Genomic DNA, 16,625 nt, shown 5'->3' with positions numbered 1-16,625 from the left:
TCTTGACAGTCACTCGCCTGTATCTGGATTGCGATTGGTCTTCGTGAGACGAGACCTGGGGGGGGGGCCCCCCGCTGGTGGTCTCTCGCGCTCTCTTGCCTTCTAGTTGAGAGCCGGCGTTCCCGCCTCCTAGTTGGACCTGATTGGCTCCATCTCCAACCCTAGGCATTGTGATTGGATGCGGCTGCGCGGGGCGGGTCAGCCTGGAGCGTTGGCCGTTGACGAGCGCTCCATTCTCTTTCCCCTCCCCTCTCTCGCCGCACTCCAGCACTGGAGACTCCACCCCCCCCCCGGCAGGTTCTGATTCGCCTCTTCTGCGTGTCTCGGGACCACGATTGGTCCGCTGGGTCCCTGAGCCCCGCTCCTTCCCCCTAGAAGTGACTACGGCGACTCTGAGGAGGGGGCAGGGAGGGACTGCCGGTCCCGTCAGTCAGACAGCGGAAGCCGCCGGGAGCGGATGGCGGCGGCGGTAGCGACCCCACTGGCGGCCGGGGGTGAGGAGGCGGCGACCACGACCTCCGTTCCAGGGTCTCCGGGACTGCCCGGGAGCCGCAGTGCAGAGAGGGCCCTAGAGGAGGCCGTGGCCACCGGGACCCTGAACCTGTCTAACCGGCGCTTGAAGCAGTTTCCCCGGGGCGCGGCCCGCAGCTACGACCTGTCAGACATCACCCAGGCTGGTGAGTGCCCCCCGGCTCCCAGCCCGGCCTGGGACTCATTTGCATAGTCCCGCCCCTTTCGCTTTTTTCCCTGTCTGTGGCCCATCCTCCCTTCACCTGACGGTCGGGGTTCTTGACCCTTATTTGGATAAGCCTGTTACCACGCTTACCCCACTTTAAGAACTACTAGACAATGAATGTACTTCTCATTTGCCCAGAACGTCCAGATTCTCTGGCTGAGCGATGTGAAAGACCCTGCTGCTCTTTATTTGCGTATCAGCGCACCTGTAGACTGGTCCCGCCCCTCACCTGGTTGGTTCATTTGCATGGCCTCTTCGACCTCAGTTCGGATCGTTCCGTAAAGCAGCCCCCATGAGCTCCTCTAGCCACTCCTTTCTCTTCTTCCTCTTCGTCTCCAACTCCTTCTCCCGTTCCACCCAGATCCAAGCAACCCCAGGTGCCCCTTTCCCATGGACTCGCCCCTAACTACCTGCTGTTTCTGCTTACTTTGCTGGTAGTCCCGCCTCCTACGGTCACCGGCCCTCTCCACTCCTCACCCTGCCGGTCTGTAGGAAAGAAGCAAATCCCCTACCTCTCCTAACTCTTCTCCCTGAGCTCTTCCTCCTATTATCCTTGACCCCCTTATCTGTGAGACGACTCCTCCTTCCTGCGTGTGTGAAGTCATTATGGAGCCTGTGACCTCATAGGGACCCTAGAATTCTCTTCAGTTTTTGCTTTCCCTAGAGGGAGGGGCATGAAGCTCTTGCTGGAAAGAAGGAAATCTTATCTCCCAGCTGGGAGTATTGGGAAGGTGGAGACTGTCCTTCCACTCCCCCACCCACCGGATCCCTCTAATAATGTTCCCTCTACCCTGATATCTTTTGATGGTGGGAGGTGGGGGCTCTTCTATGACCGGGGTGAGTCCCAGTCTGGCCTCAGCTGCTCAGGAGGCAGTCTGTGACCTTGGGCTGGCAGCTGCAGGGAAGAGGGAGGAGGAGGACGACGACGACTGCATTCCCGAAGGCACCCCTGACTACCCCAGGGTGTGAGGAGGTCTCCTCATCTTCACGCTGGGGGACTTGGAGCTGGTGAAAGAGTGTCCTTCTGATGACACTGCCCTGGGAGTGTCTGTTTCTCCCCAAGCAGGTGCCTGCTCACCTGCAGACACTCAGCAGGCACAGATGCACTTTCTTTCCCTTACTATTCTGGGGGGAACCAGTTGAAACCTCTTCACTTTTCTTGGGTTGATGGGTAAACTAATTTGCCCACTGTGTGACGAGTGAGTTCAAGGAATGGGAGAGCCCCAGGAGCCATGTCTATCGCTCTCAGTCTCCCTGGCGGCAGCTTCAGATTGACCTCAGCAGCTGTGTGACACTCGCCCTCTATTCCCCTCCCCCTTGTTTGTTTTTTGACAAAGACCAAATGTTATTCTTTACTTCCTTAGGGCTCTGTCTCTGGGAGTGGACTCGTGGGGAAAGCTACCAAGAACTCCCCAGCCCCTCCCAGCTCCTTCCCCCCTTCTCCCTCCTTCTCCCGCAGCATTCCGGCTCAGGGTGCTGAGCCAGATCTCCTTTGAGCTTGGGTGGTGAAGTGGGAAAAGCCCTCTCTTCCCTGTTCTCAACGCAGGAATCCTCAGTCCTTTCAGGCCCTGATTATAGGCCCAGTGGGGTCCATCTTGTCAGAACTCTCTCTTCTGTCCCCTCTGCCCAAGCAGGGTGCTTACAGCTTGGAGTGGAAAGGGGAAGTGACAAAAACACAGTGTTACCCATACCCTGCCCTCCACACCCCCTTACCCTCCAATCCAGATTAAAAGCTTCAGTGTTCTACTTCTTGAATCACTTTGAACTTTCTTCCCCTGCTTCCCCAGCTCTTTCTGAACGAGCACCAGCATCTTCCCTGGTATGTCTTCTGTGGCTCAGGTTCCTAATATCCCTTGGACTCTGTCCTCTGAGGCTGAGTAGTTGGAAGAATCCTGAGGTGGGGGGAGGGTCCACTCCAGCAAAGGAGAAGTATAGCTCATTCTCTCACAGACCACATCCTGTGCCTCCTGTGCCCTGCCTCCTCCAGCCTGGGCTCCCTTCCGCTCCTAGCTTTTGCCCCCTGCCACCCACTTACCCATCATAACTTGTTTTCCACCCCCTTCATCCACATGCACATACATATACACACAAACGCATTTGTGGACAAAAGAGGCAGGCAGGTGCAGAGGAGGGTGAGGGTGGGAGGCCCAGATGCAGTCCTCCTACTCTCTCCGGAACTGTCTTCTCCCATGACAGGTCTTCAATCTCTGTGCGCCAGGGTTAGGACAGAAAGGGAAAGAGACGATTCCTGGGACAGTGGGCTGTCATCCGCCCTGGTAAACATATGGACTCACCAGAGACAGAACCTGCCAGATTGTTTCTACTTCATTTCCTGTCACAAGACTCATTTCCTTGGGGGATATACCCCAGCTCTCTCTCCCCTCAACTTTTCCTCACCCCGCCCTGGGGAGGGCCCTCTAAGAAGCTCGCCCAAGTTCTGTTGCTTGGGACTTCCCCAGCAGACCATAGGCTCCTCCCAGCACGGGCTGAGCAGAGGAAACAGAAACCCAGGCTTCTGGAGGTCTAAGTAGTTAGTGTCTCCAGACTGGAAGGAACCCCAACACCTGACTCCTTGCATTGGAGTAGCAAGCCACCGCTTTAGATAAGGGGATGATAATGAATTCTCCCCTCCTCTACCCTCTCCACTCCTCACCTGTGCCCCGGATGCAGACAAAGAATCTGACTCTTGAAGTCTGGGTCATTAAGAAAGGAGGTAGAGGAAGGCTGATGGTGCCTGGAAGAGAGTGGGAGGGAAGGGGGTAAGCAGATGGGAGGAGCCTGAGAATTCTAGGCGCCCACTTCCAGCTTGGTTGGCTTGTTCTTTCCCTCTCTGTCCTTAGGAATCTGTGGCTTCATAGCCCCTTGGGCCTGGCTTGCTGGTCCTAGGGGCTGGTGAAAAACTGTTGTCCGGTGTTGGGGGACTTACTTGATCTCTAGACCCAGAATATAGTGACCCTTGGTTTCCCCCTTGTCGCCCACCTTGTTGAAAACAGGTTACAGTTGGGAGGGAGAGCCCCCCTGAGGAGGGATGGGCTCTCCCAGTGGTATCCCCCAGGGGTTTTCCATATTCTCACTTTGAGCCTCCCAGACCATCACCTTGCTATTTTCTCTTGGGCACAAGCCCCCTCCTGCTACCTGTTTACCTTCCACCTATCCTGGCATTTCAGAACAGCAGGAATCGTAAGAGTTCCTTCCAGGATAGCCCTTCATTTATGTATTTGAAGATGGTGTTCATGGCTCCCCCCGGGTCCAGGCTGCAGCCTGGTGACCCTGTCTTTCTCATCATGCTTGGAATGTGCTTCAGTTTGCAGAAGTCTTTGTTATCTCCCCAGGACACCCAGGTGTATAGGCCTGATTGCTTAGGCCTGCTGAGGCGGAGGGGGCTGGGCATCTGGCTCTGGGGCAGTCCAAGGTCCTGCTGTCCAGGACTGGGCCATGCCATAGCTCTCCCCTGACACTTGCTTCTCCTAGACCTGTCCCGGAACCGGTTCCCCGAGGTGCCTGAGGCAGCATGCCAGTTGGTGTCCCTGGAGGGCCTGAGCCTCTACCACAACTGCCTGAGATGCCTGAACCCTGCCTTGGGGAATCTCACAGCCCTCACCTACCTCAACCTCAGGTAGAGAAGGCAGGGCCGGGCGAGGGTGGGGACCTTGTTCCAATGCACAGCCACAAGTACCAATGCACAGAACCCTGAGTGAGCCTCCCTGTGCCCTGAGAGGAGGAAGACAATGCTGGGACCCTGTGCCCGGGGAGTGAGCCCCCTGCCTTTCTCTCTTCCACAGCCGAAACCAGCTGTCATTGCTGCCACCCTACATCTGCCAGCTGCCTCTGCGGGTGCTCATTGTCAGCAACAACAAGCTGGGAGCCCTGCCTCCTGACATTGGGGCCTTGGGAAGCCTGCGGCAGCTTGTGAGAATGGGGAACAAGGGCGAGAAGAGGGACTATTGAATCAGGCACCAGGGACCTTTTGGGGGAAGAGGCGGAAGAAGGCAGGATGGGTCCTAGGGGAAAGGCTTGAAGGCAGGCGGCTAGAGACGGGAGGGCAGGTTCTGATGATCCCAGTCTTATGCCTCTTTCACTTCTTTCCTGATTTCAGGATGTGAGCAGCAATGAGCTGCAGTCTCTCCCCCCAGAGCTGTGTAGCCTGCCTTCCCTGCGGGATCTCAATGTTCGGAGGAACCAGCTCAGCGTCCTGCCTGATGGTGAGGAAAAGAGAGAACAGGAGGGTGTGTGTGTATGCACGTGGTGTGTATGTGCGTGTGTCTACCTTGAGAAAGTCACAGTCAAGGCATCTTCAAAGAATTATCATGCTTTATTTGCACAGCGTTCTGTAATTTATAGAAAAAACTAAATTATTTTACCTTGACCAGCAACCTTCTCAGGTTGGCAAGGCATGGGTTATTAGCTTTATTTTACTAACGTGGAAACGGGCCCATAAAGAGGAGTCGGTGAGTGCATCTGCACCACTAGAATCTCCAGGTCGGAAGGGGCCTTAAGGGTCATCCAAGGTCGCCACTTAGCCCAGCAGAAGCTCTCAGGTCTCAGGACTGTCAGATGCCCAGGCCTCCTCCCCAGAGATTCTGAATCCTTGGGGCCTTGCTAGGACCCAAGAAGCCCCATTTTCATGAGCTGATTGTGATGCACACCAAAATCTGATAGCCTCTGCTCCAGACCAGGCGCGCCTTCTTTTATTCAGCCAGCATTTTTTTGGCCAGTGTTTCCAGTGTCTTAGGTGAGGACAGGGAAAGGTGGGAGATGTGTCTGAGATCTGGGGCCAGCTCTTAAAGATTTAATGGCTTCGTGGGGGAGAAAAACAAACATTTATAGAACAGGGAGGGACATGCTAGAGCACGTGGCTTAGAGGAGAGGCAGCACTCGGCTCTGCTTGGGGAACTTGGGAAGACGTCACCAGGGAAGCATAGGTGAATTTGAAGGAGAATTCTCCATCCATCTGCATCCTCGGCAAGGAAACAACACGGACAAAGCATGGAGGTGGGAGGGAGTGTGGTCCAGCATGGATATGGTTAGAAAGGCAAGCCAGGGCTAGGGCTGGAAGGGCCTTCTACTGTGCTGGAGCATGTGAACTTGGTTTTCAAGAACAAGAGTGGGGAGTCAGGTGGCCACCTGTTTTCTCTGGGGGCCCCCACCCTTTCTGTGCCTGCCCTCTTTCAAGTCAGTAGGGGTACAAATAAGCATTTGATTAGGACTCCGTCTGGGCCATAAAAGAGACCCAAGCAGAAATGCTCTGGGGACACAGGGAGGAGCAACGAATTCTAACTGGAGGTATCTGGGAAGATTCATGGAGAAGGTGACACTTGAAGTTAACCTTCAGAGATGTGTGGACAGAAAAACAGTTCTCCCAGCTGAGCAAACAGCATGTGGAAAGGTCCAGAAGCTGAGAAACTGGAGAGTTGTCTGATGTGGTAGAAGGGGAGGCAGTGAGGTGAGAAAGGGGCTGAGCAGATCATGAAGGCCTTGACCATGCCAGGTGAGGGAACTGTGCTTTTTATTCTGTGTCTAGGCCCTCACTGATCTCCAGACTGCTTTTTTGAGAATTAGAATAAGATGCCCCTTCCAGTGGCGGCCACAGCCTTACCCAGGGTGCGGGCCTGGCTAGTAAAGGGCAGATCATATTCAGCCCCCTTGACTAGGTGCTTTTGGGCAGGGCATAGCCCACTCAACCTCAGCAGCCCTGTCTGTAAGTCACTGAAGGTTTTTGAGCAATGAGGTATCACAGTTCGGTTTCTGTCTTGTGATGATCACTTGAAGGATCAGTTGAAGTGTGGTGTTGGCAGGCGAGGAGACGAGGAGAAGCACCTGGGATGGGCTGGACCTGAAGTCCGGGTAGGCCTAATGGGGGTGGTGTGGCTTGGAAGGAGGAGCAGATTTGAGCAGGAAGAGGAGCAAGGCAGTTGTTACTGGGGAATGATTTGAGCTAGTCAGGGCAGAGGCTGTGATGAACCCCAGGTGAGCAAGAGCAGGGGCGAGTGGCCAGCCAGAGCAGAGGGCAGAGGAAGTGAGCGCAGCACCCATCCTTGGGCATGCTCCTGACTTTTCCCTCACCCGCCCACCCCCAGAGCTGGGGGACCTTCCTCTTGTCCGCCTGGATTTCTCCTGTAACCGTGTCTCCTGCATCCCGGTCTCCTTCTGCCGCCTCAGGCACCTGCAGGTCATTCTGCTGGACAGCAACCCCCTGCAAAGCCCCCCTGCCCAGGTGAGGGGTGGGCCGGGCAGACCATGGGGACAGGGATGAGACTGGGCAGGAGTGGGGGATGAGCCCCTTTGGCAGCCAAGCAGGATCTGAAGAACCACCCCTCTCTTCCCCTGACTCCCCCACATGTGCCTCCTCATGCCCAGATCTGCTTGAAAGGGAAACTTCACATCTTCAAGTACTTGTCAACAGAAGCTGGACGGCGCGGGGGGTCTGCACTGGGGGACCTGGCCCCATCTCGCCCCCCAAGTTTCAGTCCCTGGTAAGTCCCAGGTGGGGAGAAAGGAAGCCCCTGGACCCTTGATGCCCGTTCTGGAACCAGGAACCCCTTGATTTTCGGTGGGAGGATGAGGCTGGGGATTGCTGTCCAGTATAGAGCTGACCAGATCTCCCTGGCTGACCCCAGCCCAGCTGAGGATTTATTTTCGGGACGTCGATATGATGGTGGGCTGGACTCAGGCTTCCACAGTGTTGACAGTGGCAGCAAGAGGTGGTCAGGAAATGAGGTAAGGCCTTCCTTTCCAAGGGAGCTTGGGGTCTCAGCCCCATGAGAGAACTTCTGAGCCCAGAACCCTTTGCCTGGCACCTCTGAATCTTAGAGTGAGAGAAAGTGGCTGGAGCTGTCCTCTTCCTTCCCTCTCCCAAGTATCCCACGGGAGGGCCGGTCCCATGCAGTAGCTCATAGGCCCTGAACCCCTGTGGACCCCCAGCACTGCAGAGGGGGCTGCCTCCCATCTCTACATCTCTGGCTTTACAGTCAACAGATGAATTTTCAGAGTTGTCATTCCGTATCTCGGAGCTCGCCCGGGAGCCTCGGGGGCCCAGGGAACGGAAGGAGGATGGCCTTGGTGAGTAGGGAGTCAGAGGCCAGTGAGCTAGGGGGATGAGCGAGGGCTGAAGTTCCCCTACGCTTGCTGACGTGCCCCTGGCCTCTCTAGCCGATGGAGACCCTGAGCAGATTGACTTCATTGACAGCCATGTGCCTGGGGAGGACGAAGATCGAGGTGCTGCAGAGGTGAGGGTCTAGCCCATGTCCCTCTTCAGCCATGAGAGAGGAGAGCTAGAGGGAGACAGTGGAGGCTTGGGGGACAGACACTCCCTCAACCCCTCCGCTGTTCTTTCTTCAGGAGCAGCGGCCACCAGAATTAAGCCCTGTGGCAGGGGATGGGGAGAGGGCACCAAGCAGCAGGTACCCCAGAGCCACGTTCTTTTGCTCCCAACTTTGGACCCCTCTCTCTTTTCCCCTGACCGCAGTCCGGTTTACCTCTATGGGCCTGTCTTTGCCCCTCAGGCGGGAGGAGCCGGCAGGGGAGGAACGGCGGCGCCCAGACACCTTGCAGTTGTGGCAGGAACGTGAGCGGCGCCAGCAGCAGCAGCAGAGTGGAGTGTGGGGGACCCCCAGGAAGGACAGGTGTGGGCACAGGGTCAGGGATGGGGCTGTTGCCGGACAGTAGGCCCTGGTGGGATGGACCTTGGAAATGAGTGTTCCAAGGCCTGTGCCCCTCCCTGAGCCACTCTGGGTGGCTTCTGCCTACAGCCTGCTCTGCCCCTCGGAGGGGTGGGCCTCTGCCTTGGCACTGCTAACTCTACATCTCCCTGTTCTCTTTCTAGTTTTCTGAAGCTGGGCATCCGGGCTGCTGGGGGAGGCGCCGCTGCCCCGTCCACTCAGGCCACCTCCAAGTATGTCTCCTCCCAGAACCCCCTCTCTCAGTCCTCCCTACACACCCTCCTCTTGACGATTCCATCTAATTCCCTTTCTGTCTCTCCTCAGCGGCACGCCTAAGTCCACTGCCACCCAAGTGGGGGCTCTAGGGGGACAGGGAGCTCCTGCCCCTGCCCCCAGCTCCCAGGAGGCTCCTACTAGAGCTGGACCAGGTGAGACAGGTAGAGGATGGGGGCACATGTAGGTGAGGGAGTGGTTGGGACCCGGTGGCCTGTGGGAGGTGTGGGACACTGAGGGGATGTCTCTCTCACCTGCCCCTGTCCCCTGGCTCTGGCCCCAGCCACAGCGCCTGCACCCCGGCCACTCGGCTCCATTCAGAGACCAAACAGCTTCCTCTTCCGCTCATCCTCTCAGGGCAGCTCAGGTGGGTCTCCCCCACCCTCCCCCTACCAAGCCCAGTACTACCCCAGAACTAACCCAGTGGTGACCTCTGGGCTTGTGTCACCCCTTTTGGCTTGGGAGCTCTCTGTTGTCCCTTTGTGTTGAAAGTCCCACAGGCAGAGAGGCAGGAGACAGGGGGGCTGGACCACTGGGACCCAGCTCTGAAGTCAATGCTGAGCAGTGGAGACAGCGATATACCCTCTGCTTTTCTCCTAGGCCCTTCCTCACCAGACTCTCTCTTGAGACCTCGGCGATCCCCCCAGGTTCTGGATGAGAAGGAATTAATGGCTCAACTGCGCCAGGTAAGAAAGAAGGTTTGGTGTGGGCGGGTGCTGGGCTCAGCATTGCACCTGCTCCAGTTCCCTGACCTCAGAACTCAGGGCTCCCTTAACTCTCTTTCCCTATCCTGGTACTTCCCTGAGGATGGAAAGGGGCAGGCATGAGGTCTCTGCTGACCTTGGCACCCCCTCCCCGCGCCTCCCAGGTCCTTGAGTCCCGGCTGCAGCGGCCCCTGCCTGAGGACCTGGTGGAAGCTCTGGCCAATGGGGTCATCCTATGTCAGCTGGCCAACCAGCTCCGGCCTCGTTCTGTGCCCTTCATTCATGTGCCCTCACCTGCTGTGGTCAGTTGGGGCCTAGGGGAGGAAGTAGGGGATGGGACAGGGGACTCCTATGGCCTCTCCCTTACCCTCTTCTCATCTTCTTTTCTTACCCACCTCCAGCCAAAACTTAGTGCCCTCAAGTCTCGGAAGAATGTGGAGAGTTTCTTAGAAGCCTGTCGGAAAATGGGGGTGCCTGAGGTATGGAGAGTGTGTTCTCAGGAGCCTGGGGCTGGTCTCCACGATAGAGTGGCGGCATCCTGGGCTCAGCTGAGCACTTTGCATGGATGGCAGGGTTCCATTTGCAGGGGGTGTCTGCTCCCCAGAAGCAAGCACCGCAGTACACCCTGTCCTGCACGTCCCTTCCCTGCATGTCTGCATGTTGACTTGGCTCTGGCCCTGGCACGTGAGGGCAGGGGATGGGGAAGGATTGTCTTGCTGCTGCTGCTGACGTCTGTCTTTTGTCCTTGTCCATCTGTCCTACTCTCCCTTCCCAGGCTGACCTGTGCTCGCCCTCGGATCTCCTCCAGGGCACCGCCCAGGGGCTGCGAACCATACTGGAGGCCGTACAGCGGGTGGGGGGCAAGGCCCCCCCACCCCTCTGGCCCCCCCCTGGTCTGGGCGGCTTCATCCTCTTCTACGTGGCCCTCGTGCTGCTGCTCTGTGTCGCCTACACTCGGCTCCTGGGTTCCTAGGACCTGAAGTCACTCTTCCCTGGCCCTTGCCCTATTTCTATTTATAAGACTCCCCCAAAACCCCCTCCCCCACCCCCCACCACCAGTGGTGCCTTCAGTCCCTACCAAAGACACTAGTGTGCCCTCCCTTCACAAACACTGACCTCAGAGGCCCGACTCTGGTGCCCCCAGACCCTGGGCCCCCAGCCTCTGGCTGCCCTCCTGTAGCCCCTTTCTGTGCTCCTACCCTCCTACTGCTGATGGTGCCTTCATGCCCTCTCCCTGCCCCTTTACCCTGTCCCCCCAGAGGGCTGGCAGGAGCTTGAATCTTTTCCTCCCCCTCCCCCTCCCCCTCCCCAGTACTATGGGGGCTAAATTATCTGTATTTTGTAGAGAGAACTCTATATTTGTAGGAGATGTAGGGGCCCAGGCCGGGTCCCTGTCTGTGTGTATAAATTGTACAGACCGTGGCCGCCTCTGTGTGTGTGTGTGTGTGTGTGTGTGTGTTTGCGTCTGCTCCTGCTGTGACCAGGCCCAGCCCTGGCTGTGCCCATGGGCTATATGTGCCATCCTGCCTACTCCAGCATTTCCCTCTGGAAGTGACAGGCTTCTCCTCTTCCTAGGCCTTGGCCCCCTTTGTCATCTCTCCTGTTATCCACTGGCAGCTTCTTTGCTTCTCATTTGTCCCTAAGCTACGGGCCCAGTGTCTATCCAGGATGCCCCTGTCCTTTGCCTTCCTGTCCCCTGAAGGACCATCCCCACAGTTGGCTCTGCCCAGGCTCCCTTAGGGACTTTGGTCTCTGACTCCTTGCCCTCTGCCGAGGGTAGGGAAGCTAAGTGGGGAAGGGGACAAGAAGTAACTTAATCTGGGCCCCTCCCCCCAGGAGTCCCTGTGCCAGCCCCACCACATCCTGGAAGAGGAGGGGGCCCCAGGAAGGGGCCTTCCCTACATCGCTGCTGTCCTCCATGCACTGCTGGAACGGTCTTAGGGGTTGAGATAGGGGCACAGGGCCCCAAGGTGCCGGGCCCCAGGAACAGAGAAGATGGACAGTGGTCTGGGCACTGCACTTACCAACAAGGACTTTGGCGCAAGGCCCTGGCCCTGTTCTTGAGCACCCCTCCGGCCTGAAGGGTTGGAAGCTCGGCCAGACCTGCGAGGTGGTAGGGGCCTTGCTGCCTCTGGGTGTAGCTGAGGGTCTGGGATGGAAGACAAGGGCGCTGGATGTTATGTCTGTGTCAAGCACAATAAAAGAAGCCGGAAGACCTTGGTTTACCTCCAGGTGTGTGTGTGTGTGTCTGTGAACAAAAAGTGGGTAGGGCATTGCAGGGAAGTGGGCCGCCTTCGCGTACGCGGCCACTGTTACCTCCAGGCAGGGGGCTACCGCGCCGAGCACCGAGTAGGTCGGCCGGACCCGCACCGCCCCCCCGCCAGAGGGCGCCCGCGGCAGCCTGAGTCCCGGCGGGAGCGCGGCCACGTGGCCCGGAAACACGCTGGGCGCCGGCGTCGTGGCGAGGCCTTCTGAGGTGGGCGGGCGACCTCGGGCCCAAAGGCAGAGGCTGGGCAGGGTCCAGGCCACTGAGGGAGGGCTGGGGGCCGGGTGGGGCCGGGGAGGGGGAAGACGGGGAGGGAGGCCCGGGCCCCAGAGATGCTGCCCTGCCCTCCCCCAGACGCGGCATGTTGCCCTGGGCCCCTCTGCGGTGGGGCTCGGGAGAGGAGGAGGTGCAGGAGGAACGCGACCCCTCCACAGGCAGTGACTGGGGCGAGACCTGGAGCTCTGGGGAGGAGGCCCTAGAGGAGCCAGGAACGCCCCCTCAGGACAGGTGAGGGGCTCAGCCTGGAGGCAGTTGGGGTGGACGTCCGAGTGGGGGGCCCTCAGTGCCTTTGCCCTGCGCTTTACATTCAGTCGTCCGTACCAAGGAATGGATGCGGGGGTGGGGTGGGGAAGGTTGCTGACGGTATGAACAGTCACCTCGAACTAGGCACCCTTTGGCACTGCTCAAGGAAATATTCAGATCTGGAAGGGGAAGGCAAGTGGGGAAGGCTGTGACTAGAGCATCTCTATCCTCCCCATCCCACCCAGCCCTCAGCTCCAGTCCCTAAGTTCCTCCAGGACCCTGAGGATTCAGCTGCCACCTGGCAGTCCCCCAGGCCTGGCTTCTGAGCAGTCCCCAGGAACCCCCGGTAGGTACAGGGCCTTGCCTTAAAATACCCCCAAGACCGCTTCACTGACTCCTGAGCCTGTTTTAATCTCTTCAAGTGCCCCCCGCCCCAGCTCCCCTTCCCCCCCAGATGGCTTGGAATGTGGCCCCATCAAGGGTGACCCCGCTAGCACCCTGGGACCCTAACTATGAGGCTGAAGGAGGACCTCAGCAGTGGGTAAGTTGGGGGTGTCATGTGGCTGTGGCCTAGGGGTGGGTCAGGGGTGTCTCGGGAAGAGCTGAGGCTCCAGTGATCTTTCCTGCCCATCCACAGGGGGCTAGCAGTGGGTCAGGCACCTCCTTTTCAGGCCGGACTTTGTGTCATCCGTCATTCTGGCCACTGTATGAGGCAGCCTTCAGCAGGGGCCTCAGGCCCCTGGCCCCTACAACAGGGCATCAGAATGGAGATGCAGGTATTTTCCTGATTGCCCCAGCAGGCAGGTAGGCTACCCTTGGGTCCCCCACAGTGCAGAGCTCGCTGGTGTGGGAACCCCAGCCTGGCCTCCAGTGCCACCCCAGCATTTCCCCTCCCCAGGGTTCCCAGTGCTAAGCTGTGAAGATGTCTTTCTCTCAGACCCTCTGCTGCCCTGTGGGTATCGCATTCCCCTGTACCTGGCGGAGGCCCCTCAGCACGTGAGTGCTCTTCCTGCCCTGGCCTCACCCCAGCCTTTGGGCAGGGCCTGGGAGGAGACACTGCCCCCTCTTTTCTCCTCAGGTGATGAGCTCATTGCAGCTGCTGCTCCCACCGCCTATTATGTCCCCCTGGGTTGTCCCCACCCCATCCCCTGGCTGCTCCACCGCCTTGCTCAGTGGATCTGAGCTGATTGCCCTCGCTGGCCTCCTGCAGATCAGCCAGGGGGAACCGAGACCCAACTCCTCAGTGGCCCTCATACCCCCTGCTGACTCCCCAGATCTTGTCTCTGGTGACCCAGACCCCAGTGGTGACCCCAGCTGTTCTCACTTCCCAGACCCATCTCTCCCACGGACCCCAGATACCCATTCTCCATAGCCTCTCTGTGGGCAAAGTGTGCCCCCACCCCCACTCCTTCCTGAAGGTTCTGTTGACAATAAAGCAGTGTTGGTTTTCAAAGGGGCTCCCTGTGTCTGGTGGCAGAATAGGTCATGGAGGCAGGGATGGGGTCTCTTCCTCCACCACAGCATTGGCTGCCCTTCCCCCAGACTCTAGTTACTCATTGGCCACCTTCTATAGTGGGGCAAAGCAATCCATGGGCCTAAACTCTTTCCAGGCTGACCAAGCAGGGCACCTTTAATGGCGGGGGGAGGTCCACAGTGCAGTCCCCCAGGCTGGGAGTATAGGAGGTGTTGACTCCATCAGCTGTGCTAGGCCAGGAAGAAGGGAGGATTGTGTGGGCATGTGTGGCACTGGGAGAGGCAAACCAGTGAGTAAGGGGGTGGGACATCACTTTCTTGGGAGCACTAGTGGTAAGATGTCTGATGCTACCATTCCTCTTACGCTGGAGCCCCAGGAGTTCAGCCCTGGGGCTGTGTGAGGCTACCTTTGCACTGAGCTGGGGTGGGTTGGGGGTAGCTCTTTGGCTCGGAAGAAACACAGCAAAGGCACTGCAGATGTGTGTGTGAGGGGGGGCAGGTCAATGAGGAGTCGTTATTGGAGACAGGGTGGGGGGCCAAGGCCGACCTGAGGTTCTCTAGTGATGCCGGGAACTTGGCAGGGAAACAGAGGATCAGGGCTTCGGCTGAGAAAGCCCAGAAGTTTGTAGGGGGCAGTTCTAGAATTTTCTCCTTTAAAAGAATCCAACTTATTGGATTTCCCAGGAAATTTCCTGAAGATTTCCCAGGCTCCACAACTGGAAGGGTCTCAAGGGACAGCTGCAGGTCACACGACTTAGAGCCCCTCTGCCGCAGGGACGAGGGTGGGGAGTGGCGGGGTGGGGGAGAGGATGGAGAGGGCAGGGTCATCCGTAACTTTGCCCATTTTCCCTCTCTTCCCCGGGAAATGAGACCCTGCCGCCGCGGGGCCTCCTCACCGACACCTCCCAGAGCTTCTGGAACGCAATGCGCGCATAGCTGTGCGGGCGATACGTGCCGGCCGCCGGGGCTTCGCCGCGCTCCTCCTGAGACGGGACCAGGTCGAGGTCCACGTAGTTGAGGCGGCGGTCAGGGGGCTTCGGCCTAGCAGTGCCCATTGCCACGTAGTCGGGGGCCGCGTAACCGATGCGCACGTACTCCCCGGCGAGCTCGGACAGCGGCTGCGAGCGGGGCTGAGCCTCCTCCAATCCCAGGCTGCCCCAGACGCCGCGATGGGTGCTCTGGAGCCCGAGTCCAGGCTCCACGGCCCCAGGCTTGTAGGAACGAGGCAAGGAGCTCGAGGAAAAGGACCCTGGTGGAAAGCGGCTCATGGGCTCGTATTCCGTGCCCCCCCAGTCCTGGAGCAGCGAGCGAGGAGCAGGGTTGGCGGCGGGCAGAGGGCCCGGGCGATTACCCGGGGGCGCCATCACCATGTAGCCGCTGGCTTCGCCGCCCCCCATGGGCTCATAATCACTCCGAGCTCCCATGGTTATGTAGCCCCCGCCCCGCTCCAATCCCTGGGGGTACGAGGCTGCCGCCCCCAGCCTGGCCAGGGTCTTGAAGGTGGCTTGCTCGCTCCTCTCACCCAGACACCGCCGACGGCTCAGGCCGCTTGATTGGGCCGCGGAGGCCGGGGTCTCATAAAGTTGGGGGACAGAGGGTCTGGAGGCGCACGTCGGGTATTCCCTTGGCATTGGGTCAGCCCTGCCGCCAGCACCACCGCCCGCAAGTCGCTTCATGGAGGCCAGGACGGTCTCGTGAATGCTTTGGGCCACCACAGCGTCGGGCGCCTGCAGCCACAACTCTCCGGGACCCGTGGGCGCCGAGCGGCCGAGCTCCAGGAAGAAGAAGGAGTCTGCGTGGCCGCAGCGGCGCACGCTGAGCAGGGGCAAGAGCAGGGCCGGGGATGCCTGGGTGTCCCTGCAGTGTCTGTCCTCGGGCTTCCGCAGCAGGCTCAGTGTTCCCGAACCCAGGCACAAGCGGTAGCCGCCGCTGCCCAGGCCTCGCGTCCGCCCCAGCCCCTTGGGACGCAGCGTCACGGGCCAGACGTCCTGAAACGGATCTCCGGAGGAGGTGGGACCTGGAAAGACAGCGGGTGGTCAGAGGTGCCTGGGCCGGGAATTTGGAGTTACTGTGTGACGAAAACTGAAAACGTGTAAACTCTTAATGTTTGAACTTGATTTGTTAACTCGGGGGAGCGGGCAGGCTACGTCTGCACCAAATCCACGTGAACCCAAATGCTCCCTCCCGCTCCTGGTAGCCCCATTTCTGCCCGCCCAGGTTGGGGCCTCACCGGCGGCGGCGGTGGCGGCGCGCACCTCAAGCAGGGCGCTGTACCACGCCTGCTGCTCCGCCTCGCTGGCCGCTGCCACGCCCAGGCTGCTGTCGCGCGTGTAGAGGACGATCAGGTGGCGCTGGCGCACGTCCGCGCGCTTGCTGATGGTGCACGCGCCCGCCAGGCTCACGCTGAGCTTGGGCCGCGCTGCCTTGCCGCAGCTGGCGCGGAACTTCTGCTCGCTTTTGTAGCACTCGAGGCGCGGCGGGTCGACGCGGAGCACGAAGAAGCGGCGGCTATGGGACTTCTGCTTCCTAAGGTGGCCGCAGAGCCGCACGTCAGCCGGGCAGGGCCAGGGCAGCGGCAGGCCGAGGGGAACGTCTGCTGATTTGGACTCTGGGGTCGCCGAGGGGCCGCCGCCTCCGAGCTTCATCCCGGGCTGTGGAGCAAGGGCTGAGGCGCGGGCGTAGGCAATAAAATGGCAGGAGGAGGGGCTGAGACAGCTGGGTCGCCTTCACTGAGCCTCGGGAAAAGACCAGCAGAGGTGGGGTTGGGGTGGCGGTGCCCGGGGAAGGGGAGGTCAGCGTCCTGGCAGGTTGGGACCCGCCTTGGTTCCCAGCGTCCCTCTACTGCTCTCGACTTGAGGTTTGGGGTAAGGGGTCCGCAGCGTCCCTCGCTGCGCACAGCGTGTGTCCCAGTGGCTGCAGGCCTGCGACACCCCGGGCTCCTACAGCCTCAGAGGCTAGACCCCGGCAGGTTGCCCGCGCGCGCCTCCTCTCCC

General features: G+C 59.4%; 3 protein-coding genes across 5 annotated transcripts; 2 read left to right on the top strand and 1 right to left on the bottom strand.

Moving 5' to 3' along the window:
- The first annotated feature begins 406 nt into the window (after positions 1-406).
- On the top strand, positions 407-11,706 carry LRCH4 (leucine rich repeats and calponin homology domain containing 4). Of its 3 annotated transcripts, none has more exons than XM_023741091.1 (18): positions 407-677; positions 4,208-4,352; positions 4,519-4,645; positions 4,833-4,938; positions 6,814-6,950; positions 7,094-7,209; positions 7,354-7,453; positions 7,705-7,795; positions 7,886-7,962; positions 8,075-8,136; positions 8,239-8,358; positions 8,559-8,627; positions 8,719-8,822; positions 8,951-9,034; positions 9,268-9,353; positions 9,536-9,673; positions 9,773-9,850; positions 11,208-11,706. In XM_023741091.1, the coding sequence occupies exons 1-18, from the start codon at positions 458-460 to the stop codon at positions 11,310-11,312; spliced, it is 1,965 nt and encodes a 654-aa protein (XP_023596859.1). In that variant the 5' UTR covers positions 407-457; the 3' UTR covers positions 11,313-11,706. The 3 variants fall into 3 exon arrangements, with proteins under 3 accessions (XP_023596859.1, XP_004386781.1, XP_023596860.1); XM_004386724.2 differs by lacking the exon at positions 11,208-11,706 and adding an exon at positions 10,147-10,344; XM_023741092.1 differs by lacking the exon at positions 8,951-9,034.
- Positions 11,707-11,998: 292 nt separating this feature from the next.
- SAP25 (Sin3A associated protein 25) lies at positions 11,999-13,531 on the top strand. Its single transcript, XM_023740978.1, has 6 exons — positions 11,999-12,144; positions 12,405-12,505; positions 12,597-12,700; positions 12,797-12,935; positions 13,031-13,155; positions 13,238-13,531. The coding sequence occupies exons 1-6, from the start codon at positions 11,999-12,001 to the stop codon at positions 13,529-13,531; spliced, it is 909 nt and encodes a 302-aa protein (XP_023596746.1).
- Positions 13,532-14,456: 925 nt separating this feature from the next.
- Positions 14,457-16,277, bottom strand: LOC101362072 (insulin receptor substrate 1-like). The gene is made up of 2 exons (XM_004386791.1): positions 15,863-16,277; positions 14,457-15,649 (listed from the first exon to the last, which is right to left on the bottom strand). Exons 1-2 carry the CDS (start codon positions 16,275-16,277, stop codon positions 14,457-14,459), a joined length of 1,608 nt encoding a protein of 535 aa, XP_004386848.1.
- Positions 16,278-16,625: the final 348 nt, after the last annotated feature.

Source organism: Trichechus manatus, unplaced genomic scaffold (assembly GCF_000243295.1).
Source record: "Trichechus manatus latirostris isolate Lorelei unplaced genomic scaffold, TriManLat1.0 scaffold00170, whole genome shotgun sequence".
NCBI classification, from domain to species: Eukaryota; Metazoa; Chordata; class Mammalia; order Sirenia; family Trichechidae; genus Trichechus; species Trichechus manatus.
This window is presented reverse-complemented; position numbering and strand designations above follow the sequence as displayed.

Coding starts and splice junctions, on each gene's coding strand:
- LRCH4 (XM_004386724.2), top strand. CDS start 458: ATGGCGGCGGCGGTAGCGACCCCACTGGCGGCCGGGGGTGAGGAGGCG. Junction 4,646..4,832: donor TGGGAAGCCTGCGGCAGCTT/GTGAGAATGGGG, acceptor TCCTGATTTCAG/GATGTGAGCAGCAATGAGCT. Junction 4,939..6,813: donor GCTCAGCGTCCTGCCTGATG/GTGAGGAAAAGA, acceptor GCCCACCCCCAG/AGCTGGGGGACCTTCCTCTT.
- LOC101362072 (XM_004386791.1), bottom strand. CDS start 16,277: ATGAAGCTCGGAGGCGGCGGCCCCTCGGCGACCCCAGAGTCCAAATCA. Junction 15,650..15,862: donor CGCCGCCACCGCCGCCGCCG/GTGAGGCCCCAA, acceptor CTGTCTTTCCAG/GTCCCACCTCCTCCGGAGAT.
- SAP25 (XM_023740978.1), top strand. CDS start 11,999: ATGTTGCCCTGGGCCCCTCTGCGGTGGGGCTCGGGAGAGGAGGAGGTG. Junction 12,145..12,404: donor GGAACGCCCCCTCAGGACAG/GTGAGGGGCTCA, acceptor CATCCCACCCAG/CCCTCAGCTCCAGTCCCTAA. Junction 12,701..12,796: donor AAGGAGGACCTCAGCAGTGG/GTAAGTTGGGGG, acceptor GCCCATCCACAG/GGGGCTAGCAGTGGGTCAGG.